This window comes from Cucurbita moschata, unplaced genomic scaffold (assembly GCF_002738365.1).
Source record: "Cucurbita moschata cultivar Rifu unplaced genomic scaffold, Cmos_1.0 Cmo_Scf00014, whole genome shotgun sequence".
Classification (NCBI taxonomy): Eukaryota; Viridiplantae; Streptophyta; class Magnoliopsida; order Cucurbitales; family Cucurbitaceae; genus Cucurbita; species Cucurbita moschata.
In genome coordinates this window covers 630,662-655,567 of record NW_019268530.1, presented here as the reverse complement: position 1 = coordinate 655,567, position 24,906 = coordinate 630,662, and the positions used below count along the sequence as shown (strand labels likewise).

Genomic DNA, 24,906 nt, shown 5'->3' with positions numbered 1-24,906 from the left:
TCATGATACTTGTCATTGAGAATCTCCTTTTATTTGTTTTGATGTATGAGATCACAACCTACTTTCTCTAAGTCGAATTTAGGGTATGACTCTAATGGAGATACACTAGATCTCCATTTGGAATATGATTCTCAATTCTACTTGATAAAAATAAATTTTTTTTAAAAAAAAAAACAATATTTTTACAAGACCAAAAATGAAATACGAACACTTGAAACGCGCCAAAGTTTAACCTCCGCGTTCATGTTTCAAACCAGACCCACCACTATCACTCGCCCATTTCTTCTCGAGTTCTCTTTGCTGAGCCGTCCCGCCGACCCTTCAACCTCTGTCCCTTTCTCTTTCTCCTCCACTTATTCGCATTCTATCTTCTTTATAAGAGGACAGAGCTTCCCATTTCTCTGTATCACCAAAAACCCACTAAAATGAAGGTTTCTTCCATTGATGACTCTAAGTTTTTCCATAAAGGAGTCGGCATCGCCTCCTCCACCGCCACCACCACTACCACCCATCTCACTGTCATGAAAACCTCTCTCTTCTTCGCCGGAGATGGATTTACCGTTTACGATTGCTATGGTAGACTCGTCTTTCGAGTCGATTCATACGGCCCTGATTCTCGTTACAAAGATGAGCTCGTTCTAATGGACCCTCATGGACGATGCCTCTTCACCCTCCGCCGCAAGGTAATGCCTCATTTCTGTTTATTTTTTTGTTGAATTCAAATGGGTTTTGGGTAATTTTGGATTTGGGTTCTTGTTTTTCGAGTTTTGTGTTATGGGGTTTTTACTCTGTTTTTTCCTACGAAAACAGAGGCCGAGTTTGCATCAACGGTGGGAAGGGTATCTCCATGAGAGAATCAACGGTCAAAGACCGATCTTCGGAGTGCGGCGGTCGTCGGTTATAGGAAGGTCGAGTGTCACGGTGGAGATGTACAGAAATTCCAGCGAGGAGTATCAAATCGAGGGGTCTTTTGGGCAACGTTTATGCAAAATTTTGAACGCGAAGAAAGAGACAGTGGCTGAGATTAAGAGGAAAGTTGATGCTTCCACCAACGTGTTGCTTGGAAAAGATGTTTTTTCTCTCTGTGTGAAGCCTGGTTTTAATGGAGCTTTTGCCATGGCCTTGGTGCTTGTTCTTGATCGGATCAACGGAGATGATGGGGTTTATTCTAGCAGCGAACCAAATCGAACCCTTAATTGATTTTGAGGCCTTTTTTTTTTCTTTTTCTTTTTGCTTTAAGGGGTTGCTTGTTTGTTTGTTTGTATAAACTTCTTTTTTGTTTTGAAATTTGATAAAAGAAGAATTCAAAATGATTCCCTCACATGAAATATAAATCTAAAACGAACACCACAACCAGTATTAGAGAGTGGAATGGAATTGTTACATCGCTGAAAAAAAATGAATGAGTTAGTCAAAGAATTAAAGATGTTTTGATGTTGTTGGAGCTTTCTTCTATGATGCAAGAACGAGCATCAGAGGAGCATCGGTGGGTGTGAGAAGCATTGAATATGAGCCTCCAAATCCAAGTTTCTGGACAGAAGAAGAAACAGAAATTAGGTAAGCTTAAAGGGCATAGAAATGAGTTGAAATGGAAAATGTTACCTTGAAAGAGAGAAGAGATGAGGGTGGTGCAGAGGAAGGTTTGAGGATTAGGAATCACGGATCTCCACAATGATATGATATTGTCCACTTTGAGCATGAGCTCTCATAGCTTTGTTTTGGGTTTTTCCAAAAGAGCTCGTACCAATGGAGATGTATTTCTTGCTTATAAACTCGTGATCATTCCCTCAATTAGCAAATGTGGGACTCGCTCCCAACAATCCTCAACCGCTGATATCATATGCAATGCTGGCATCAGGCTTGAAGAGGCCGAAGTTCCTCTCGAACGTAGGCCTGGGCTTTGAGTTCTCGTTGAAGAGAGCAAAAACGTAAGCCTTGACAACAGTTTTGGGTTGGTAAGGAGTTCCCTTCTTCTTCATCAACTTCTTAAGTAGATTTTTATTGTATGTCCTTGCATTTTCCAACGTCGCACCGGCTTCATTCTCGTCCCCATGAGAAGCCCAGCCAGTCTCGGAAACGATGACTGGCATGTTGGGGAAGCCGACATTGTGGAGAGCAGCATAAGCTGCATCGACTTGAGCGTCGAACGTTTTGGGGTCGAAAATGCGGTTGTTGTTGTTGAAGAGTGCATAGTTGATGTCAATATGCTGAGGGTCATTGTTGTAAGCAAGGAATGGGTATGCATTAATGAAAAAAGGAGAGGCAATGAGGGAGAAGAATTGCAAAAGAGGGTTCATAAATGCCACAACATCTTCCTTGAAACTGCAGGAGGAGGGAGGAAATGAGTAGCCATTTTGTTTGTGGGGAGGCAAAAGTAGAAAGAAAAAGAGTTCCTTTTGTAGCTAATGGGTATTGAAAAACTAACTTGGTTGGCCAAAAAATAGGAGCACAACATCATTTGAATGATGCAATCCTTTCCTTCTCTCAGATTCCTTAGCCTTTGTCTAAACATGATTCAAATTTTGATGAGATGGAAGAAGATTCGTTATTCCTATGGAGTTCTTTAAAGGAGGCATAGTATAGATTCTTCCCTTTCTTTTCATCTCTTGCTTTTCTTGGAAAAACCTCCATTTTCTCTGTCATGTTTCATGGATGGGGTTTGGAATATCCATCTTGCTTTGTTTCAGCATGATGTTCTACTTCTTCGGGTAATGGAGAGGAGAACAAAGTCTTCCTTTTAAGAATGTGGAAACCTCTTCCTAGTAGATGCACGTTAAAGTCATGAGACTGATGACAATACGTAACGGACCAAAGCGGACAATATCTATTAGTGGTGGTGGAGTTTGGCTGTTACAGAATGGAAGTTATTATTGGATCGTTGAGAAAGAAAAGAGCAAAAACAGCAGCAGTAAGAAACAGAAGAACATGTTTCACCCGAAGTTAAATTAGAAGGTTGATTAACAGTAACATTCTACAGTCAAAAGAAGTTCGGTAAGCAAAAACAACAAAAGCTGCAGATTCTAAACTCTAATTCTGACAACTAAGAGTTCTCTTTTCGGTAAATACATTCGTAAAACTAAAGCTAAGACATACTAAAGTTACTGTCATCGTGGAAGAGAGTAAGCAGTTGCTACAAAGATCTGGTGTCAAGACCGCCAAATGGTGATGGGAAGTAGGCATAATACAGCAGTCTGCAGGCGGTTGTGGTATGCACTGCTGCATCTATTCCTCGGTCTGTCTTAGCTAAAGCTTCCCGTTTTCTTTTGCCATGTTATCATCTTTGATGCTTCGGTCCTCGGCATGAGCTGCACCATTTGTTGAAACGTCGTGATTACACTTAGCCTCATTGTCTTCTGGTGCTGCTGCTTCATTCAGATCATTTTGTTTCTCTTCCTCGACGACTCCTTTCGCTTGTAGAACAACGACATTGCCAGGATCGTTGTCATCCTTGTCGGGATTGTTGTTTTCTTGGTCTGTCTCTTTTTCAGATTTGTTAACCTCAGTAGCAACAGTATGCTCATTGGGTGAGACTGTTTCTGCTACATCATTTCCTTGCTTTTCAGCTTCTTCAATGTAACCTCGACCGTCGGTTTCGCCACCATTCTTATCCGTTTCGTCTTTACCGACAAATTCAGAGTTAACATCGACATCGGAACTTCCCTTGAGGACTTGCTTTTCATCTTCTTTCACCTCAGGAGCCATCTCCTCGGTGGCTGCCTGGTGTTCTGTTTGACCATTTTCAGCTTCACCAACATAGCCACCCGCCTTGTCATTCCCCTCTGCATCTTTCATTTCAACTTCTTCAGGAACTTTAGGAACTGCATCAGCTTCCTCCTTCATGTCTTTCTTCGAACCGGAGGATTTTCGGCTCCGTTTCTTCGGAGGCTCCTCTTTAGGTGGAGTTTCCTTAACCTTCTCACTAATCCTTACTGATCTTCTAGGCGCCTCGCCCGTGCTCCAATCAAACTCCGATATTGCAGGACTACCAGGATGCAATTTTAGGTACTGCTCCAGCAGTTTCCTGTTACCAATTTCTTCACCAGTTGGAGCAATGAATACAATCTCACTCTTTCTTGGTGTACCTGCCCTCTTGGGTATGAACTGAAACAAGAAAAACAATTTGTCAGTCATAACATGAAAATCTTCCAAAAGGAGAAGATCCATATACGCTAAAGGTCGAGAGTTTGGCAGATTTCATAATACAACATGCATTAGTCTCAAGCGTGAGATCCCATATCGGTTGGAGAGGAGAACAAAGCATTCCTTATGAGAGTACGGAAACCTCTACCTAATGAACACGTTTTAAAACCTTAAGGGGAAGCTCGGAAGGGAAAACCCAAAGAGAACAATATCTGCTAGCGGTTGGTTTCGGCTGTTATATCAAGCCACCCGAACATGTTATGAAAAATCCAGAAAGAACAAACATGGAAAAGATGGCAGGGATGGATGGGGGCGAGTTGAACAATTATCATTATGAGATCCTACGTCGGTTGAAAAGGGGAATAAAGCATTTCTTATAAGGGTGTGGAACCTCTCCCTAATAGACGCGTTTCAAAACCGTGAGACTGACGGCGATACGTAACAGGCCAAACGGACAATATCTACTAGTGGTGAGCTTAGATTAATACAATCAATATTCAACATCGTGGGGAAAAAACCGTGGTAGATTTCACTGTTTCGAAGAATCGAGGCAATCTCCAACAGCAAACCGTGTTACAATAGGACTATTGATAAAACATCAAGAACTGACAAGCTTCATAGTTCAAACAATCATTTGGTCACCACAGCTAATACAATAAAAGCCACAAAACTCCTCAGCATGATTCATATAACACTTCAAAAACAGCCTGAACTTAGGTTAAAAACATGTAGGCCTCAGATCAAAAGCATTGGATTCAGTTTTCTATTGCAGCCCTAAAGAGCAGACAGCTTTAGGCACCGACAGTTTCAAAAGTGCTTCCCAAGATGAAGCTTTCCAAGTATCTCAAGAGCACACAAGATCAAGAATATCAAACACATGACACCACGTGCTATCATTCGAGAAGCCTAGAAAACTTAACCGTGGGCTACAGCTAGCCGATATTGTCCTCTTTGGACTTTCTCTTTCGGGTTTTCTCTCAAGGTTTTTAAAACACGTATGCTAGCGAGAGATTTCTACACCCTTATAAAGAATGTTTCGTTCTCCTCTCCAACCGTCGTGGGATCTCAGGTTAACACTCTTAAGTAAAACACTCCAGCAGGTCAAATGGTACATACAGTTCCTTGTTTTCAATCAAACAGAAGCTCTTTCATAGGTATTCATCATCTAGAACTTCATAGAAGCTCGTTTTTCACTTCAAAATCCAAAAGATTCCCCATAAGCTTACATTTCATACCCAATCTTTGAAAAGAAAAAAAAAAAATGAAGAACTCAGGGAAAAGAAGCACCAAAGAAACGCCTAATTTTTCAACAATTCTACCCACAAGAAAAGAATCAATGGACTGTTCAACAAGACAGCTTTCAAAAGACAAGGAATTAAGGATGTAACAGAACCCTAACCATGCAAACAAGCCCTAGAGCTAAAAACAGAGTTCTAAACCCCCCCAAAAAAAACACAAACTTTAACACAAAAACAGAACATTTGAGATGAAATTCACAAGAACAGACACAAAAACTGCAATATCAAGAGGATAAAAGCTTCTTTCTGGCAAAAAAAGGGCCTAAATTTAGAGAAAATTTCAAACTTTTAGAGAGAGAGAGACCAGTTTCTTCCAAGTAGGTGGGGCAGGAAGCTCCACAGAAATGACTTCATCCATGGCTGCTACTCCTTCTCTACTCTTAGTTTGAGCTTCATCTTCCACTATCAGCATGGCTTCCTCTTTGTTCTCCATTTTTCTCACTTTCTCTCTCTAGAAATCTGTCTAACTTCTCTCCCTTCTCTCCAGTTTTTGGTCTTGTGGCCAAAAAAGAACACACAAACCGTTGAGAGAGAGTCTCTGAGGTGTGCCTTTTTGGTGGTTAGTCCTAAAATCCCACAAGGGCTGTGCTAAACTTACCTTCACCGCAAAGGCAAAGTTCAAAATCCAAAACCCATCTGACACTTTGTCCAATCAAAAGAAGGGTGAGCTTCAAATTCTTTAATCATCAACCACGTGTCAAGATCAGAGAGGCGAGTTCAGGGATTAGGAACTGTTCTTGTGTAGGGATTCTGACTTAAAAATCCAATCTTTTTTGTTTCTCTCTCTCTCTCCTGCTTTGGATAAGAAAGAAAATCCAAAGATTCCAAAATTCCAAAATTCCATTTTTTTGCTTTTTAAAATTTTTTTATTTTTAAAATGGAAAGGAATATGTGTTTTCCCGCACTTTGCTATCAGGGCTTGGAAAGGAGGAGGAGCGTGGGAAGGTCGTGGTGACGGTCTTCCAGCCACCTGTCAATCCGGACGTGAACGCATTTGGATAACGTTGCTTTTAAGGGAATTGAAATGTGAGTTTCACGTCCGAATCTGACCGTGTTCTGCTGTGTTCTAAACCTGTTCTTGGCTTAGGTTTCAGGTTCCATTCTTGTTCCAAAAGGAGAGATATATATATATATTATATATATATATATCGATTTTTTTTTTTTTTATAACAATTTTTTGTTTAGTTTTTCATTTTTTTAAATCATATTAATCTCTTCCCGAATGGATTTTCATTCTTTAGTCATCACTCTAATGTGTAGAGCTTTATTATGTTCTCTATCGATACCTTGTCGTTTCGTTTCACTTTTAGTTGACGTAGAAAAAATTGTGTTTTCGAGGTTGAGATTAATGTTTTCAAAAGCACGGAATATGTTCATATCTCCAAAGATATCCTCGAGTCATCCACAGAGAGATTATTTGAAGAGAAATATCTATCCATGACCTCATATTAGGTATGTTAGTGACGATAGATAAATTTTGTAGAATTATTTGAGAGAATAGAACTTTGTAAAAACTACGAAGGAATACTTGATTGATTTTCTCTGTCTTCCACCAATGCCAACATACATATATATATATATATATATGGGTAATTTGGGACATTCCCCGTTACCATTCATTATCCAAAAATTCATACAAGTATCTACTAGTGACCCTTCAACAATGTCATCATTATCTATATCAATAAGGTACATCTATCATTTCGATAGCAAAATCATAGGATTTTCATGGTTAAGCGTGTTTTACTTGAATAAATTTTTATGTTGGGTGAATTACTAAAAATCTTTTTAGGATGCATACTAGTAAGGACAAAACATGTTGAAATGACTCGTGCATATAACCATGTCACGGGACATGCAATGGAATGTCGGCGACATCCGTTTTTGAATCCTAATATAGATCCTGGGCATGAATAGTTACCTGAAATATAGAGAAAGAAAAAAAACTTAGAAAAGTGTTTGCCACGTACATATATTTTTTCTCTCAGCTCAGGCAACCTAAGTTCGAGATCTATGACTTGACAAAATTATTCTTAGACCATAAAATTATAAATTTAATATTATAAGATAAAGTTAAAAACTTTAAGGTCAAATTGGTAACTTCACTTTTTTAATTATTTTAAATTCTCTTTTATTTATTTTAAAGTGGTGTGGTTTATAAATAATTTATAAGAGATTGTGCAGTCCACGCCCACTATTTTATTAATTATTATTCCATCGTGATATAACATTATAAAAGTAGCATGTTATGCACATCGTGGCATGTCATTAGCGATATTAATGGTTAACTAATACAACAATTAATGCAACATTAAAGTTTATTCAAGTGCATCTTAATTACTCGCTAATTTTTAAAAAATAATAATTATACAATTACTAACTAAAATTCGTTGACTTATATCCTACTGTTTTATACAAGTTTGAATATTGAAATTAATGTTTTTTTTTTAATATTTACCAAATATAAGAAAGCTGCATTTGTCTTGAAACTAAAGTCAAACTATTTTTGTCAAATCAAAAGTCAAAGTAATCATGAACAAAATTTCATATTTTATTTATTTGTTCGCTAACTTTGATATTTTTAATAATTTTTTTAAACTACACTTACCTTTTATATTTAGTCCCCAATTTTAGTTGTTTTACACAAAATATAATCTTAATCACAATATATATAGCATTAAAAAGATTAAATTGGAACATAATTCTATTTTTTTTTTCCTTCTGTTCATCTTCAACTTTCACCAATTGAATCAATGAAGTTTGAAGCTAATTCTTGATGGGTTTATTCAAAATCGCAAGTTTCTTCTTCTTCTTCGTTTTTCTGATTCAATCCCACATCGACATTGTCAAATGCCAAGAGATTGACAAGCTCAATCCAGGCTTCAAAGCTTCTGCATCAGAATTAAACCACACAAATGGAGTTTTTCTGTTGTCCAAAGCCTCCATTTTTGCTCTCGGCTTCTACGCCGGTGCCAACGACGGCACATTCTCACTCGGAATTACTCACATTCTCAGTTCCAGAGTAATCTGGACGGCGAACAGAGATTTTCCGGTCAACGACTCTGCTCTGTTCGTGTTCGATGAAACAGGGGATACTTATTTGGATCAATTTGGCCCGAATTCGGCTCCAATTTGGTCGACTGAGACGGCCCGACACGGCGTTGTTTCAATGCAGCTTTTGGATTCTGGAAATTTGGTTTTGAGGAGCAAAAATGGAAGCTTCGTTTGGCAGAGCTTCCATTTTCCGACCAATACTCTTTTGCCCGGCCAGGTTTTCTGGGAAGGAATGAAGCTTGAAAGTTACTCAAATGACAATAATCTCTCGAGTTTTTTGGAATTTAAACAAGGAGATTTGGTTCTGTCTGCGGGTTATCAGAATCCTCAAGTCTATTGGGCTCTGTCGAATGATGGCCGGAAAATAAAGCGAGCCGCCGCCGGTTCTGGCAGCGGAAACGGCGGAGATGGGTATGTTCTGTTTGCGATTATGGAGTCAAATTCTTGGAATTTCTTCGGCAAGAATGGGGAGTTGTTATGGGGATTCAAATTTTTCTGGCAATCGAATTGGAAAGACAGATGGGTTTCTGTTTTAAACACCGATGGATCGATTGCTTTTCACAATTTGGAGAGCGGAAAATCAGCTCCGCCGGAGCCCATTCGAATTCCGGCTGAAAGTTGCGGAGTTCCGGAGCCTTGTGATCCTCTTTTCATATGTTACTTCGACAACCGATGCCAGTGTGCTTCCACGATTCTCGACGATAAATTCAACTGTAAATTCCCTTCAATCTCCTGCAATGGCAGATCCAATTCAACCGAGCTTCTGTATTTGGGGAAAAACCTTGATTATTTCGCTCTTCGTTTCTCCATTCCTGCGCTGAACTCCGATTTGAACAATTGCAAAGCAGCCTGCGCCAGTAATTGCTCTTGCAATGTGATGTTCTTCGAACCAAATTCAGGGGATTGCTTCTTCTTCGACGAGATCGGAAGTTTACAGCGATCCGACGAGGGCTCCAATGGGTACATTTCGTATATGAAAATAGAGCTCCCCATCAACAGCAACAATAACGAAACAACGCCTACGCCAACTCCAAACAGAAGAAAGCACATCGTTCTCATGAGTATTCTTATAGCTGCAATGGCTCTGTCCTTCATGGGGTTGCTCTGTTTTTTGTTCTACCGGCGGAAAGTGAAGGAATTGTTAAGCTCCATTGAAGATGCAACAGAGGAAGACAAGTTTCTCGAGGAGGTTTCCAGCGGGCCGATGCGGTTCAGCTACCGACAGCTCCGGCGAGCGACAAGGAATTTCTCAACGAAGATCGGGCACGGGGGATTCGGATCGGTTTATTTGGGGGATCTCGGAGATGGGACGAGATTGGCAGTGAAGAAACTGGAGAAAATTGGGCAAGGAGGGAGAGAATTCAGAGCAGAGGTGAGTTTGATCGGCGGGATCCACCATGTGAATCTGGTGAAGCTCAAAGGGTTCTGTTCTGAAAATCTTCATAGGCTTCTGGTTTATGAGTATATGAGCAATGGATCGTTGGATAAGTGGATTTTTAATGGGAAAGAAGATGGGTTTTTGGATTGGGAAACAAGATTCAACATTGCATTGGGTAACATCTCGAACTCTAGATTATATGAATGTTCTAAATTATATGAATGTTCTAATTTGGTTGATCAAACAGGTACGGCGAGGGCTTTGGCGTACCTTCACCAAGAATGCGAATCAAAGATAATCCATTGCGATATAAAGCCGGAAAACGTCCTCCTCGACGATAATTTCACGCCAAAGCTCTCCGATTTCGGCATGGCGAAACTTGTTAACAGAGAACAGAGCAATATCTTCACTCAGCTTCGAGGAACTAGAGGCTACATGGCGCCGGAGTGGATCACGAACCTCGCCATATCCGATAAGAGCGATGTCTACAGCTATGGCATGGTTCTTCTCGAGATTGTTGCCAACAGGAAGTGCTACGACGCTGATCAGTCTCCGGAGAGCGCGCATTTACCGTCGTATGCGGCGAGGATGGTGGCGGAGAAGAAGGGTAGGTGGGTGTTGGACCCGAGAGTGGCAGCGACGGTGACGGAGGAGGACTGGCGAGTCGAGGCGGTGGTGGAGGTGGCGGTATGGTGCGTTCAGGAGGAGGCGAGTCTTCGGCCGCCAATGAGGAAGGTGGTGCAGATGCTGGAAGGGGTTTGTCCGGTGCCGAGGCCGCCGAGTGCGGCGGAGATGGGGCGGAGTTTTTCCTGGAGTAGTGGTGGAGGAGGGACGGTAATGTCGTTGGGATTAAATGGGTGTTTTAGTGAAGTGAGATTGTCCGATGTTCGATTGTCGGGACCCAGATGACTCATCGTCCGAATGTTTTGGAGTGAAAATTTGCAAAACTTAATTGAGAGGCAAATTTTAAAACATTATTACCATTTTTTAATGCATTCTTTTTAATCGGTACTATGTCAATTGGAGAGTTATCTAGATGTTGTATGAAGTTGCTATCAGACAAGATTGATCAATAGTTGACACTAAAATGAAACTTTTAAAGCGAGTGACAACAATTCATACATGTTCATGCATTAACTTAACATTTGACTTAATTTTAAAAAATCATTAGAATATTATATGAAAAGTCGATGTATTCAATATAAACATAAATGAAATAAACTCATCCACACAAATTGTGATTCCAATTCCAAAAACTTGGAAAACGGCAGCAAGGCAGACAAAAATGGACCAAAAGAACAGGGGGGGGGGGGAAGAAAAACAGAGTACAAAAGAAGCTAAAACATGTTCATTTCTGTACATAAAAACCACCATCCCATAAACAACACCCAACTCCATTAATGGCAAAACCCAGAAAACCATATATTCTCATGGCTGATAAAGCTTATTCCCACATTTACATTTCCAATGCAACAGATAATAGCTATCATCCTCTTCTCTACGATTCAAATCAGCTTCAAACCCCTTCCTTTCACGGTGCTCCGGTACCACCAGCGACGCCGTACACGGCCGGCAATTCAAGCACTTTCCTACGCATCTTGGCGGCTTCGATCCCAACACCATCTTCTTCCACAAACTCTCGCCGCCTCCCACTGCCGGAGCTGAGACACACAAAAGTTATAATTTTTTCTTCAGCTGATGAAAAAACGGCTAAAAGGGTGTTCTTTCTTTACCTGATAATGCAGGAAGAGGAAGCAAGAGGGAGAAGACAGCCGCCACAGCAACGGCGATGACGAGTTTCAGAAGATTGCTTGGGGAAGCCATTGGAGCTGAGTGAGAGAAGCTCTGTGTCTTATGAGAGATAAAGGAAGAGATTTCAATATAAGGAATTGGTGGGCATTGTGGAAAGGATGAGAAAGTGAAAAGCTTCCCCAAAACAGTGGTGGAATAGAAGAACAGCAGATTTTGTCAAAGCTTCCATGGAAAATATTAAACTCATAAAGGCATTGGTGAGTTCAAAACTAGAAGGAATCAAATAAAGTGGGGGCCGTCAATCACAAATAGTTCCTCCATTTTCAGTCTCTGCAAATCAAACAGTAAAATAAAATTAAAAAATATATATATATTCATGGAGAAAAGAAAGCAAAACCATAGATCCTCTGTCTCTGCATCATCACATCAACATTTACAATTGTAGAAGAAGAAGAAGAGAGAGCATATCTGAACGCCACATGATTGATGTAGAAACACTGACACCACCTGATTGAGAATCATCAACGGTTCTCGTTCAAAGTCAACGCTCTCTTGTCCTCTCATCACACGGCATCCAACCGTCCTCTGTACTCTGAAAAATGATTGTACATGTACGGTAACCAAATTTTGTCTTTGACAAGACTATAGAGTGGCACGCTTTGTTGGTGCTGTGTATCTTGCTTTACTTGAATCCTAATAGTGATATGGCTGTTGAGATAAACATTTTTCATAGAAGGGAGCAAAATTTTATATATAATGAAACAAATTATGGATAAAATATTGGAAACAATCAACACATTTGTCTCTCTCTACACAGTCCACCATTTCAACAGAAGGAAGCAACTCAAGTTTCAGACAAGAACTTGATTAAAAGAAAATCTACCCCAAGGGAAGAACACAAGACGCGTGAGCAACAAGCTGAACAGTGATCAGTAATAATATGGATTGATACTTGTTTTTTTGTTTTGGTTTTGCAGAATGCTACATTTTGGTATTGGCTCAAGTTGCCAACTTAACAATTAATTGAACCTGTAGATGTTATAGTTCTAGTTCAGCAGTTCAGGGAGCTTCCGGAGTCTAGCTTAACCTTCAAATATCTTACATTCCATCCATGATATTCAATCATACAGCCCCTCTTGCTCCCATATGTCCACGAGAAAATCGACCATTTCCTGTAGATTTCAAGATTGGACCAACCAGGCAAGATTAATCAGAAAACTCGATCAGCGAAGAAGCATATAAGTTGGATATGATGGACACTTACACCAAGCGGTATAGGCTGCGGGAATGGCTTGTTACTTCCCAACAAACTGTCGTACGTTGCATTCCAACTGCAAAGCCAGAAGGATTTAGGCATGCAGAGACAATGAGTGCTGACAAAGATGCAACAAACAAAGTTCAAGAATAATCAACTCCCGATTCAGAGAAACCAGAGTGTTATAACCAATTTTTCTTTCTGGTTTCTTATCATCCAGCAAGCCTTCAGTTTGACAAGTATCAACATGTTGAAGTATTGAAATAGAATATCAAGGCTTTTTAGAAACGAATGATTTCATTGAAGTAAATGTCAATGCTTGGAACTAGACTAGTTTGGAACTTCTTTATAAAAAAAATTCTTTTTCCAAACAAAGAAACTTGCTCGTTTGAGAATGGTGATTTGAATATCAACAATATCATTGACCTTTTACCTTCCATACAATCCTAATTATTAAAAACACTTCTGAAAATAGAAAACAAGAAAAAAAAGTCTTGGGAAAAGTTCTCCAAACAAACTCCATAAAAGAAATTCCATAGAAGAATTAACCTTCTAATAGGCCTACTTGACCAAACACTTAGTAGGGATGTGAAATCATGGCCACATTAGAAGAAAAGCATCATAGAAACTCGTAACAATGTTTTGGAAAACATACATAAAATGTATGGAATAAAAGATCATCTAGGTGTCGCATAAATGCTTCTAGAAAATGAGACATCATTTAGAAGTTGTCAATGGGAGTATCTAGAAGTAACTAATAAATTGTTTTCAGTATGGACTGGAATAAATGGGTTGCCAATAATCTAATTACAGCACTATAAATAGAACTCAAAACTTTCCAGATGCATTTATGGATATATAAATAATTTTGGTTATAGAAAAGAACAGTGACCAACTTACCTCAATTTGGGTTCTCGAATCAATTGTTCTTTACGGTTGGCCTTTTTGTTCAGCAGCCATTGCTGCCTATTTTGATTCCAGAGAAGAAGACCTACAACTAAAACTGTCAAACCACCACCTAAACAAATGACAATATTGTTGAACATAGAAACTCCTAAGCTGCAACCTTTTCGTATGCAAAGCGATAGAATAATGATATCAGAGTAAGAGTATTAATAGAGTTACATTGAGAATGTTAGTAGTGACATAATTGCAATTACTTGGTACTTTATTAGGGTGGGATTGATTACAAATAGAGGAATTTATAGTGTGGAGTTAGACATAGTGCTATAGAAATTCATTGTAGGAGAGTGAGCCCCCTCAAAACGCTATTGCTTTTGTTATTTGTTTTTTATATTGTAGTACAGCTACTTTACCGTTTGCTTGTAAATGGATTCTAACAAATTACAAACTATGTATTGGTCGTAGTATTTATTTCTTATATATATATTTGCTGAGTATTTGAGACTACTTGCACGCATTTCGACTAATCGCAAGTGACAACCGTCTGATCCTACTACATTGGTTGTCAAGGAAACTTGTAGAATATTAAATTCTAGGTAGGTGGCCACCATGACTTAAACTTATTCCCTCTGAGCTCCTTATTATTCTCACTGCCGTTATTGACTACTAGATGAGCCATGATGATTGTTTGGTGTTTGTGTTGCATCAACTCAGACAGGATCGAGACTTGACATTTAAGAAAATGGCATTGGAGCCTTTGCTCTCGACTTTAATGCTATGGCAACAAGTTAATGAAGCGAAGTTGCAAGAAATTGTAGCAGCAATGAGAACTTACCATGATTTACAAATGCAGGAGTGTTAGCTTTGCTAGAATCCTCTTGTAATTGTTCGGTTTTAAATGATGAATCACCACCCCGTGACTGGTTAGCACTGTTGTCCATACCACGCGTGCTTGGGATTTCCAAAGTGTGTTACAAGAAGCCTTGGATCAATATACTTCGGAGGTCGTAACTTTAGAGTTGTATAGTTTTCAACGCAACCAATGCTCTATTACAAACTACAGTTCATCAAGAAACTCATTAGACAACCAGCCACATCATAGTTCAAAACTATAGTGAACAATGAAAAAAAACCAAAAGCAGAAAAAGAGGATGCCATTGTAGCATGACAGGGATATATCTATGATGTTCATTCAATAGCTATTCACATTTTCCCATATGTCCATTACACTCAAGAGAATCCCCCTTAAGCCATTGGATCTTTGGATTTCAATGCTAAGATTAAGTCCATTAGAAACAAAACAAATGAATATTAAAGCAGCAGAAATGGTTCAATCATTAAGATGAAATCAGCTAGGTAACCAGTTTAAATCCCTCCTTTCATTTTGCCACAATTTCTTTTAAGAAACCAAACACAGCCAATAACCAATTTCGCGAACAGAACAATGCCACGCCCATTGCATCAATCAAATAACTAATAAATTCAAAATCCAAAACAGCAAAAAAGAACTTACCCCAAGTATAGGGCAACGTCTAAAAAGCAAACCCAGAAGGCCAAAACGGATCCAGGAAGCACCAAATCCGATTCGAGGAAGAAAAGACGAGAGAGCCGAGCCGCTTCTGAAATCGAAAATGATTCACGGGTGTAAAGATTAAAGGCAGAAACAAAAGCAAGTTCGAGAAATCCATAGATCAAAATTAAAAATTGAGAGAAAAAGAAATTGAAACTTTCGAGGAAAAAGGTGGGTCGACCTTGAATGAACAATATCACGGGTCGCCCCTCTCGTGCTTCCTGAAATCGAAAATGCCTCTTCGAGGATTCACAAGCTCAGCTTGTCCGCTTCCCTTTCTTCTTCTACCTTCCCTCTTCTTCTCTGGTTTTTTTTAATTAATGGCAAGAAATGGAAGAAGAGGGAAATGGCGGTAACATAGAATATTATTACAGTTAAATTACCCTTAAATAATAAATAAATAAATAAATAAAAAGATTGTTAGAACTACTTACCAATATTTTATCCAATTATAGAAACTATTTTTAAGTTTATATCAATTTACAAAATTTTATAATTAAACTAAATTTTAATTTTTTAATTACATAGATTAAATAAATCTAAGCTATAAAAGGAATAATTTGTTTTGAATCTATTTTTAAACGGTGAAATTTAAATCTCCTATGTAATTTGGATTTATACTTTAGTAAAGGCGAAGATAAAAGAATTTAGACTATATAAAATAATATAGGAGTCAAAATTCGATTAAATATATTAGAAAAAGAACGGAGATCAAATTAAAGGACAAGAAGAAAAACTTAACGTCTTTGAGCGTTTGCCACAAGAGGTGCCTAAGTTCAGAATTGGTAGAAGGGAAATGCCTCATCTCGAGAGGTGTACGGTTATGTTGTTGTGCACTAAAAATGGAACAAATGTACTCACAACACCAATGAACGAAATTACACAAAGAGACACCAAGATATTTATGTGGTTGGGAGGGAAGAAGTTTCCCTACATCCACGGGTAGCAACCAATCACTAATAAAAAAATACTCTCACCAATATGTCACTCAACAAATGATACCCAAAACTCTCCCAAATCCCAATATCAAATTCCGATATCAAAATGACACCCAAAACTCTCCCAAATCTCGATATCATATGTGACACCCAAAACTCTCCCAATTCCGATATCAAATTCCGAATATATGGTGTGTCTAAGTGGGCAAACAGATAGTTGAGACATACTTTCCCTTGGCTAAGACGAGGGTATCTAGGAACTAGTTGTCATTGAATGTCTAGTGAGTTCTGGGCCAAGTCTCACAATTGGGGTGTTTGAATGTCCAAGATGGGATAGCCCACAACCATTTCCAATCTACACTCCAAGTCTCAAATGTCAAGTCCTACATAAGGCGAGTGAGTTAGTGATTAACTTAGGTTCGTGTTATCCTCGCAACGATATTAAGTTAGTGTCACAATTCATTGTGCAATAAGGTAGATTCTGTTTTCGAGTAAGTCTTTGAGGATAGTAACGATAAGTGAACGTTGCGCCATAAGACCATGCCTAAAAATTAAAAGAGAGACATACCGTAACGTAATTGAAGAGGACTATACATCATCTAAAAAAAAGAAAAAGAAGTCATGCAACATAATATCCACTCATCTCATCTGCTCTTATTTGATAAATTTTAGATTTTTTAGGTGAATTTTTAGTTGACTTTTGATTAATTAACAGAACCTCCCCAATTTGGAGATTGGTGAGTAGATTAATATAAACATCACTTTAATTCCATCCCCAGAAACAGAAACACACAGAAAACAATGAAAAACAAAAACGAAAGAAGAAGAAGAAGAAGAAGAAGAAAAGGCAAAGGCTTTGATTAAAATGAACATTGGATCCTCTGCGATCGTTGTTTAAGAATTCCATTGTACAAAGCAAGTTGATTTGCAGGAGTTTGATTTTTGCAGCTCCTCGTTGTTGTTGATGTTGTTCTTCTTCTTCTTTCCGCCATAGCCATCTTCTCGTCGTGCTCTTTCCTGTACTCCTCTCCGTTTCCTCTTGGCTCCTTCACATCCTCTGCAAATCTCACCTTCTTCCCCTTCTTCTTGTTCTTGTTCTTGTTCTTCTCCCTCTTTTTATCATCTAACCACAAAAACCCACCAAACTTACAGCCCCAAATGTCCACAACATGCTAAAAAATTCAAATTTACAATAACCCACCAAAAGTTTCAGCCCCAAATCTTCGATATGATGTCAAATTTATGGCAACCAATGATTCAATATGATATCAAAGAAGAAAAGCGTGGAAAGAATATGAATAAAGAAAGTGAAATTACCAGAAGATAAGCAAGAACGTAGAAGGGATTTGGAAGGGGTTGGAGTGATCTTGTGGTGCTTAGAGAAGGCGAGAAACAGAGCAGTGGAGGAGACGACCATGGCAGTGGCAATGACGAGACCTTGAGAGCTCAGAATGGAAGACATGGCCGGCGAAGAAGGAGAGGGAACAAGGGGACAGAAGAAAGAGGAAAATGGAAGCCGAAAGTTGAATTCGTTTGTGGGATTCTTTTGTATCTTGACCAATCGAAGAAAATGGGTGGAGGAGTTGAGTTGGGAAAGCAACTTTAGTTAGCAAGTGGGTGAGGGCGATTGGAGACTTTAATTATATGGATCCCGTTACTTCCACCATCGTTCTCTTTCGTCTCAAATTCAACGTGTGATCTCATAATTGATTTTAATATCTCTCTCATACAATTTGTAATAATTCAGATTCACTGCTAATAGATATTGTCCATTTTAACTCGTTTTATTACAGGTAGGTTTATACACCATTATCAAAAAAATATTAGATTTTATTACTATATTATTATCCCATCAAATTCGATCAAAATGAAGTTTTAAATTTTATTAAAAATATTATAAACTAATTTGAAAAATAAATAGTATTTTAAGGAAAAAGATATTAAATATTGGTGATGGTGATTGGGCAGTGGCAGCCGGTGAGGCGCTGAGGTAAGCAGTCAACTTTCATTCAAACCCCCTCATGGAAGAGTTCTCAGAATCCGAGTGGATGAACAGTCAAATCCAGGTGGGACCCACTCTGGACAACGCAACTACGGATTCCAACTCAGTTTTTGACACGTGGATTTGACACCTGTATCATTAGTCTTTTTCTTAACCCAACTCGTATATACATTTATTTTACTTAAATACGTTATAGTCAAAATTTTAATTTTGTATCTTATATGTATACTAAAAAAATATGTGACCTGTTATATACAGAATTTTAAAATTTAAAATCCGATTGAAATAATTTTTTTAAGAAATTAAATAACATGAATCAACCCTTAATCCCTTACAAACAAAGTCCCAGGTTTTATTAGAAAGCAACTTCAATCACATTCATAAACATTAAACCATTTCACAAACACGAGGATTTCTTGCGTTCCCATCACAACAGAGTAGGAAAGGCAGAACTTGAAGAGAAAGAACAGGAAAGCCAGCATTTTCTTTTCTACAACAGTTAGGAAAAGTGGTAACTTTTAAGTAGTGAGGATCGGAGGGAGATAATTAGACTTGTTACCTAGGACTCGCGCCTTAGTATCCGGGAAGAACTCGAACCCGGGAAGCTCGGTAATTTCACCGTCACCGGAGATGCTGATCGGGTAGCGAAGCAGGTGGCCGGGAAGGTCGTGTTCAAAGGTTTCACTTGAGTATAGGTCCCAATATTTATCAGCAAGTTGGTTAACTTTTCTTACACACTCGATGCTTTCTGGAAAGAGGAAGGAGTCATGGAGTAATCCTAAATGTTCAAACCATAATGCCATGCGGAAGCCATGGACTTGGCCTCTTGCTGGCTCTCTTGATGACAGATGAAATGGCTGGTAAGCTCCCATGGCTATCTCTGAGTCCCTTGCACCATCCATTGATCTTTGGTTGATGTTGGCTGATCCCACTATTATGTATTCATCATCAACTGTTTTAAACAAAATAACATTAGCTTTCTCAACTAAAATTTACTACCACCTCTGAGATAAGGCTAGTTTTAATTTTACTAAGGTTTAAGGTTAAATGACAAGTTTCATTTTCGGGCAAGAATAGGTCATCATTTTTCGGCAAGAATTCATCATCTGTTGGGAATAGCTCATAATCGCACATCGGTAGGAGAGAGGAACGAAACATTCTTTATAATGGTGAGGGAAAGCTCTGGAAGGAAAAGGCGAAAAAGAACAATATCTACTAGCTGTGGGCTTGGGTGACGTGTATGGAAAGAGAATTCCTAGAACTAAGAGAAAGTCAAAACTTACCGATCATCATCTTGGCATGAACATAAATCATGAAGCGCCTGGCTTGTTGGGCTCTAAGGTAACTGGAATTTTCATCAGGGGATTCTGATGGCTCATATTCTCCAGGCTTCTTAACTTCGCGATTGCCTACACAAAAGAAAGTCAGATAGTTTCTAGGATCCTCTTCGATGCCATTAACTCTAAGGGCTAGAGCTATATCTTTATACATCATCTCCATTGTTCTTCTTTGCCAATCTAATATAGCTTGAACTGTTCCCCCCTCTGGGAATCCTTCCGGCCACATCGGGACGACGACGTACACAGTGAACCGCTCTCGAGCTTCAATCTTACTCACAATCTTAAGTGAAAGTTCCTTTGGGATTAGATGCAGGGCATTGATCATCTCCGGCTTCACATCAGTACCTCTCCATTCAAACGAGCTTCCAAGGAAATACTGATTTTCAATGTATATGAAATTCTTTGCTCTTCTAATGGCATTAATGTAAGCATCTTGGATGCTTCTATCAATAATATTGTCCTTTCCACTTATAAGTCCAGCTTTGGCTGCTTCTTCGGGCGAGTCGGGGAAGCCAAAAGCCGCCCCGCCATCGATGGACCTGAAAACTTGAGCATTCCAACTATCAAAGTCATCAGGGAACATGATAGGTGATGGAGGGATGAAGATGGCATCCAACTCCCTTAATTTCACAAGCAAATCTTTTCCACCTTGCTTCCTCCACCTCTGCTCAAAGTTGTACAAAACATCCCACGCAACCGGTCCTTCAAGGCGGGAATGGATATCGTGCCATGGCTCTCTCGGACCACCTTTGTTTATGGAAGTACCGGTGAAGTTTGGCTGATGGAAATCGTCATGATGGGCTGAATCCAAAGTCCTGAAAAGGGAATGAAATGGAGTATCATATCTACCATCACAAAGATCAATCCCACCAACAAAACTAACAATCCTCCTTCGATTTGGATCTCCATTAGGCAAAGCACTGTCCACAACAACAATCTTTTGATGATGAGTAAACATTGTCCCAACGGCAATATCCTGAATAACATTAGCCCCATCATCAGGATTGCGAGGACACAGAACACAATGCACATCAGTATTAGCAAAGAACTTAGCAGTATCTTCATCATGAGTAGCCATTAGCCCGTCCTCCTTCAGGATAGGCACAGAAGTAGTATCATTCCAAACAAGCAAAAGAACTCTAACTCCTTCATTTGCTTTTTTCTTAAGCAATTCACCAAGCATCATATCTCCACCAGGCTTTGGCCTTCTTTTATCTCTCACCAGAGAAATCTCAGTGTAAACAGACCAACCAGTAATGTAAATCATGTGTTTAGCATTAATAATTGCATCAAAAATATCTTCCCAACATCTATTTGGCTCATAAAACTTGCCACCAGCAAGAGGAATTTTGGGGATGAAGTTGTCAGGAACATGAGCATCTTGGTACAAAGTTACCTTACAACCTTGTCGTTGAGAGAAATAAGTGTAGGGAACTCCAGGAAACTTGGAGCTTTTGATGCCACGACCCCAGTTTTGATCCTTAGTGACATCGAAGTATTGTAATTTGACATGAATTTTGGGGTCTCCACGAATCGGCTTCTTGCGTTCGTCCAAGATAGGAACCCATTGGTCAACTTCTTCACCGCTTATGATCTCTTTGACAGGCAAATATGCTCTGCCGATTAAGGTTGCTCCAATGGGATTGTCGTCTTTGACAGTGAAGATGATGTTGGAAGCCATGTGAGCACAGTAGATGTGGAAAGTTTCGTACCATTTTGGATTTGAATGTTCTTTCTCGAGTCTTCTTGTTCTTCCAACTCTGGCCTTCTCTAAATCAATGGTGGCGTACAGCCTCGTTACTCCTCTGCCAAACCCCACAGCTTCCTCTACGTTTTCAACCAACTGCACACCCAAAAAAAGTTATCAACTTTTAGCTCCCACCGGAATGAAGCTTATCCACCTCAAGAAAAGTTAATTAAGATAAAGTAGAGAGTTACCGATTTCAAGAAATTGCGAGCACCGGAGTGAAGCTTATCCACCTCATAAATGGTGACATGAAGGGTGCCATGAAGCAGAATGTGCGCCATTTCTCAACTGCCACACAAAATTAACGTAATCCTCTTGAATTAGGCCCTATAATCAAATTTATTAACCTCAAAATCAACGCCAAAAGTATTTTAATGAAAACTAATAGGAAGGTTAAACACTATAATTTTTCATTCATGACAATATAGTAGGTGGGTTCATCAATAATTTATTTTTCATCCCATAATTTGATGCTCCAAAATTCTAGTTATGAATTTTAAGCATTTAAAGCTTATTATGTTAAATTGTTACCACCAATCTTTAGAATGTTAATAATTTGTTTATTCTCATTAATTTTTATGAAAGTATTTGTCGACCCTTGGATGATGAAAGTACCAAGGGAATAATTATAGGTTTATAATCAAAGAATGCTCTCTACATTAGTTTGAGGCTTTTTGGAAAGCCAAAAATAAAATCATAAAAACTTATGCTCAAAGTGGACAATCTCGTACCATTACGGAGAGTTGTGACGATGAAAGTTATTTTTAAAACTAATGAAAGTTGGTGCGTTATTATTGAAACTTTAATGTTATAAAGGATATTTTAAAGTTTTTTTAGATCCTAATTATTTTCCAAAAAAGAAAGGTAAAACGTTCTTTGTGGGTTTTCGATGAATAGACCTGGCGGAGCCCACGAGCGAACGCGATAACAGCAAGTGGTGCCACAACCACACGCACATAAGAAATAATAATATAAAAATTTCCTACGTACGGACTCCACTCTCTCTCTCGACGGTACTCTAGCCGTCGACGGCCGTCCAACTCTCCGACTACCGAAGGTCGGAGATCCGTCCCCTCCTACAGCCCAAACGGCACTCAGAGTCACCGGATCTGACGGCGACTAACCACCGTAGGAGGCAGAGATCTGTCGCATTCTACTAATCAGATAGCAGAGCTCCGACGAGTAGCAAGATCCTCTAAACCGATCCTATTCAGTTATTGATTTGAAGAGAAAACTAAAGAAAATCGGAGAACTAATCGCAGCAACACAGATTTAACAAAACAGGAAGCGATTGAAAAGTAAAATAGTCGAACGAACTCATAACACACGCTTTAGTAAGAAACATGAGCAAGAAGAAGAAGTAAATAGAAACAAAGTTGAAGAGCAGCAGAGGCATGGAAATACCTTTCTCGAAGCTTTCCGTACTGTTTCTGCAGATTTTTTTCTTCAGCTTCAGCGAAGAAGAAGCAGAGGGGAAACGAAAATGGAAGGAGTTTTATGCATAAATGGAATGATTGCAAGCATATGAAAAAGGATAAAGTTGAGTAAAATATTATTGATTCACTAAAGTAAAATGTAGTTTATTTATTTATTTTATTATATTATATTATATATATATATATAAAAGAAATCGACATTATTTATGTAGTTTTCTTTTATGCTTACATTTATGAATCCGAATTTTATTTTAAATACAAACTTTTAATTTAATAATGGTTACTTTAATTATTCTTTTAATAATATAACATTATCGTATTTATATATATATATATATATTTTTTTTTTATTTTATAAAGTAGTTGGTTGGAGTGTGGGTTGGACAATATTTTTTTTTTCCTTGTAATATCTTTGGAGAGGGTTAAAGAGGGAATAAAATGATATAAATAATTGATTAGTTTTGAAAAGCATTAATTTCCTTATTGTGAATGATAATGATAATAATAATAATAATGAAATATAAAACATTGGTTAGAATTGCCCAAGTGACAAGGCTCTAGATATGGAGTATGGTCCAAGCAAATTAGAGCCACACAAATTTCCAACTAAATTTTAATTTCCTCTATGACTTAGATGGATGACATTTAATGACGTTTAAAACAATAAATAAATAATATAAATTAAATTAAATTAACCCATGAATATTGGTCTTTTTAATTTTTTTAATTTTAAAATTAAAATTATTTTTTAAATCTCTTGAAATATACTTCATAATATTCTTGCATGGCAAATTATTTTTTTGATGTCAATTCATCAACTTTTCTAAGAGATATATCATGTCAACTTTTTTTTTTTTTTTTTTATATATAATTTAGATGAAATTATTATTAATTTTACTCACGAACGGATTTTTTTTTTTTTTTCCATAAAATATGTCATCCGGCATGATTGGCTAGCCACCAAAGAACGTGGCAAGCGATAGAGGTTACCGACAATTTTGTGGAGCATCCAACGGTCCAGATGAAAAGGCGGGAAATCAATATGATCTGATCTGGTGTTTTCAATGATAAGGTTAGGGATGGCCCACCGTACGTCATTTTTCAAAGATCCTTTTCTTTCATCAAATCATTTCCCTCCACGTGTACTTAGCATACAATTATTTATTCACACGTTGTCACGTTGATTTTTATGATCTACTCCACATCCACATGTTGTAAATTGTCCTATCCTAAAACGATATAAGTTTTTTATTTAATTTAGTTATTAACTTTCATCGATTTATAAGGTGGATTAAATAAGAATATTATTAATTTGGTTATTAATTGTGTAACTATTTTAATATTAATCCAAACAATTGTCTCTTTATCACGGGCTTATTTAGAATGTTGTTGATATCGGAATTTGAGGGAGTTTTGTGTGTCACATTGTATATCTTGAATGACATTTTGGTGAGAGTCTTTGTAGTGTGATAATGAGGTATTCACTTGTAACGCTTTGATTATTAGTGATTGATTGCTACCTCGTGGATGTAGGGGAATTTCTTCTCTTCGAATCACGTAAATATTTTGATGTCTCTTTGTGTAATTCTATTCACTGTGGTTGTGAGTACATTTGTTCCGCTTTCGGTGCACAACAGTGCATACAAACATGAATACCCGAACTTTGTACTTAGGGGCTATAATACTTGTATATAAGGAATATTGCCTCGTGGCCTTCACCTTAAACCGAGTTCGTAATGGATTAAAGCACACTCGAGCTTACCGGTGGGCTTAAACAAGTGGTAGTGAGAGTTGAAAGGAGAACGATCCTACGTATTAGACACGACGCCAACATGATGACAAACAAGGGTAAACGCCTAAAACCAGATGATTTGCAGAACAAGGGAAGTAAGAGAAAGGAAATGTGGAGGTTGAAGGTCTTACTGACAAAGGCTGCTGGCTAGATCTGACGTTGTGTGGGTCAAGACACCAATGCTGCTCTCGAGGGTGCCAATGTCCTGCCTCTCACTGAAAATTCAAGAACAAATGAGAGGATTCAACGTCGCTTGTTGGCTGAGGTTGAGGAGGTACTCCTGTTTTTTTTTCTAAATTAA

At 38.4% G+C, this 24,906-nt stretch overlaps 7 protein-coding genes across 10 annotated transcripts; 2 read left to right on the top strand and 5 right to left on the bottom strand.

Moving 5' to 3' along the window:
- The first annotated feature begins 324 nt into the window (after window positions 1-324).
- On the top strand, window positions 325-1,297 carry LOC111452281 (protein LURP-one-related 5-like). The gene is made up of 2 exons (XM_023092916.1): window positions 325-683; window positions 811-1,297. Exons 1-2 carry the CDS (start codon window positions 426-428, stop codon window positions 1,198-1,200), a joined length of 648 nt encoding a protein of 215 aa, XP_022948684.1. The 5' UTR covers window positions 325-425; the 3' UTR covers window positions 1,201-1,297.
- LOC111452283 lies at window positions 1,262-17,883 on the bottom strand. 2 transcript variants are annotated; one of them, XM_023092918.1, is made up of 3 exons: window positions 17,606-17,883; window positions 17,245-17,411; window positions 1,262-1,394 (listed from the first exon to the last, which is right to left on the bottom strand). In XM_023092918.1, the coding sequence occupies exons 1-3, from the start codon at window positions 17,748-17,750 to the stop codon at window positions 1,305-1,307; spliced, it is 402 nt and encodes a 133-aa protein (XP_022948686.1). In that variant the 5' UTR covers window positions 17,751-17,883; the 3' UTR covers window positions 1,262-1,304. The 2 variants fall into 2 exon arrangements, with proteins under 2 accessions (XP_022948686.1, XP_022948685.1); XM_023092917.1 differs by lacking the exon at window positions 1,262-1,394 and having other exon boundaries at window positions 17,035-17,411; window positions 17,606-17,878.
- Window positions 2,910-6,019, bottom strand: LOC111452280 (methyl-CpG-binding domain-containing protein 11-like). The gene is made up of 2 exons (XM_023092915.1): window positions 5,743-6,019; window positions 2,910-4,101 (listed from the first exon to the last, which is right to left on the bottom strand). Exons 1-2 carry the CDS (start codon window positions 5,869-5,871, stop codon window positions 3,244-3,246), a joined length of 987 nt encoding a protein of 328 aa, XP_022948683.1. The 5' UTR covers window positions 5,872-6,019; the 3' UTR covers window positions 2,910-3,243.
- On the top strand, window positions 8,174-10,791 carry LOC111452279 (G-type lectin S-receptor-like serine/threonine-protein kinase SD2-5). The gene is made up of 2 exons (XM_023092914.1): window positions 8,174-10,045; window positions 10,118-10,791. The coding sequence occupies exons 1-2, from the start codon at window positions 8,215-8,217 to the stop codon at window positions 10,777-10,779; spliced, it is 2,493 nt and encodes an 830-aa protein (XP_022948682.1). The 5' UTR covers window positions 8,174-8,214; the 3' UTR covers window positions 10,780-10,791.
- LOC111452285 (EPIDERMAL PATTERNING FACTOR-like protein 8) lies at window positions 11,197-12,255 on the bottom strand. Its single transcript, XM_023092922.1, has 2 exons — window positions 11,604-12,255; window positions 11,197-11,531 (listed from the first exon to the last, which is right to left on the bottom strand). Exons 1-2 carry the CDS (start codon window positions 11,692-11,694, stop codon window positions 11,299-11,301), a joined length of 324 nt encoding a protein of 107 aa, XP_022948690.1. The 5' UTR covers window positions 11,695-12,255; the 3' UTR covers window positions 11,197-11,298.
- On the bottom strand, window positions 12,515-15,656 carry LOC111452284. Of its 2 annotated transcripts, none has more exons than XM_023092921.1 (6): window positions 15,532-15,656; window positions 15,294-15,399; window positions 14,616-14,837; window positions 13,778-13,868; window positions 12,887-12,953; window positions 12,515-12,794 (listed from the first exon to the last, which is right to left on the bottom strand). In XM_023092921.1, the coding sequence occupies exons 3-6, from the start codon at window positions 14,719-14,721 to the stop codon at window positions 12,741-12,743; spliced, it is 318 nt and encodes a 105-aa protein (XP_022948689.1). In that variant the 5' UTR covers window positions 14,722-14,837; window positions 15,294-15,399; window positions 15,532-15,656; the 3' UTR covers window positions 12,515-12,740. The 2 variants fall into 2 exon arrangements, with proteins under 2 accessions (XP_022948689.1, XP_022948687.1); XM_023092919.1 differs by having other exon boundaries at window positions 12,887-12,995; window positions 15,532-15,655.
- Window positions 17,884-18,621: 738 nt separating the features above from the next.
- Window positions 18,622-22,909, bottom strand: LOC111452246 (phospholipase D alpha 1-like). 2 transcript variants are annotated; one of them, XM_023092854.1, is made up of 4 exons: window positions 22,782-22,909; window positions 21,569-21,665; window positions 19,574-21,473; window positions 18,622-19,242 (listed from the first exon to the last, which is right to left on the bottom strand). In XM_023092854.1, exons 2-4 carry the CDS (start codon window positions 21,656-21,658, stop codon window positions 18,809-18,811), a joined length of 2,424 nt encoding a protein of 807 aa, XP_022948622.1. In that variant the 5' UTR covers window positions 21,659-21,665; window positions 22,782-22,909; the 3' UTR covers window positions 18,622-18,808. The 2 variants fall into 2 exon arrangements, with proteins under 2 accessions (XP_022948622.1, XP_022948623.1); XM_023092855.1 differs by having other exon boundaries at window positions 21,569-21,704; window positions 22,782-22,891.
- Between the last annotated feature and the right edge of the window lie 1,997 nt (window positions 22,910-24,906).

What these genes read in the sequence shown, in the direction of transcription:
- LOC111452281 (XM_023092916.1), top strand. Translation starts at nt 426, where the DNA reads ATGAAGGTTTCTTCCATTGATGACTCTAAGTTTTTCCATAAAGGAGTC. An exon ending in TCTTCACCCTCCGCCGCAAG is followed by an intron (nt 684 to 810) that starts GTAATGCCTCAT and finishes CTACGAAAACAG; the next exon opens with AGGCCGAGTTTGCATCAACG.
- LOC111452280 (XM_023092915.1), bottom strand. Translation starts at nt 5,871, where the DNA reads ATGGAGAACAAAGAGGAAGCCATGCTGATAGTGGAAGATGAAGCTCAA. An exon ending in CACCTACTTGGAAGAAACTG is followed by an intron (nt 4,102 to 5,742) that starts GTCTCTCTCTCT and finishes TTCTTGTTTCAG; the next exon opens with TTCATACCCAAGAGGGCAGG.
- LOC111452279 (XM_023092914.1), top strand. Translation starts at nt 8,215, where the DNA reads ATGGGTTTATTCAAAATCGCAAGTTTCTTCTTCTTCTTCGTTTTTCTG. An exon ending in AAGATTCAACATTGCATTGG is followed by an intron (nt 10,046 to 10,117) that starts GTAACATCTCGA and finishes TTGATCAAACAG; the next exon opens with GTACGGCGAGGGCTTTGGCG.
- LOC111452285 (XM_023092922.1), bottom strand. Translation starts at nt 11,694, where the DNA reads ATGGCTTCCCCAAGCAATCTTCTGAAACTCGTCATCGCCGTTGCTGTG. An exon ending in TCCTCTTCCTGCATTATCAG is followed by an intron (nt 11,532 to 11,603) that starts GTAAAGAAAGAA and finishes TGTGTGTCTCAG; the next exon opens with CTCCGGCAGTGGGAGGCGGC.
- LOC111452284 (XM_023092919.1), bottom strand. Translation starts at nt 14,721, where the DNA reads ATGGACAACAGTGCTAACCAGTCACGGGGTGGTGATTCATCATTTAAA. An exon ending in TCCTGCATTTGTAAATCATG is followed by an intron (nt 13,869 to 14,615) that starts GTAAGTTCTCAT and finishes TTTTAGTTGTAG; the next exon opens with GTCTTCTTCTCTGGAATCAA. An exon ending in ATTCGAGAACCCAAATTGAG is followed by an intron (nt 12,996 to 13,777) that starts GTAAGTTGGTCA and finishes CATCTTTGTCAG; the next exon opens with CACTCATTGTCTCTGCATGC.
- LOC111452283 (XM_023092917.1), bottom strand. Translation starts at nt 17,750, where the DNA reads ATGTCTTCCATTCTGAGCTCTCAAGGTCTCGTCATTGCCACTGCCATG. An exon ending in ACGTTCTTGCTTATCTTCTG is followed by an intron (nt 17,412 to 17,605) that starts GTAATTTCACTT and finishes TTTTGTGGTTAG; the next exon opens with ATGATAAAAAGAGGGAGAAG.
- LOC111452246 (XM_023092854.1), bottom strand. Translation starts at nt 21,658, where the DNA reads ATGGCGCACATTCTGCTTCATGGCACCCTTCATGTCACCATTTATGAG. An exon ending in CTCGCAATTTCTTGAAATCG is followed by an intron (nt 21,474 to 21,568) that starts GTAACTCTCTAC and finishes TTGGGTGTGCAG; the next exon opens with TTGGTTGAAAACGTAGAGGA. An exon ending in TCATGCCAAGATGATGATCG is followed by an intron (nt 19,243 to 19,573) that starts GTAAGTTTTGAC and finishes TGTTTAAAACAG; the next exon opens with TTGATGATGAATACATAATA.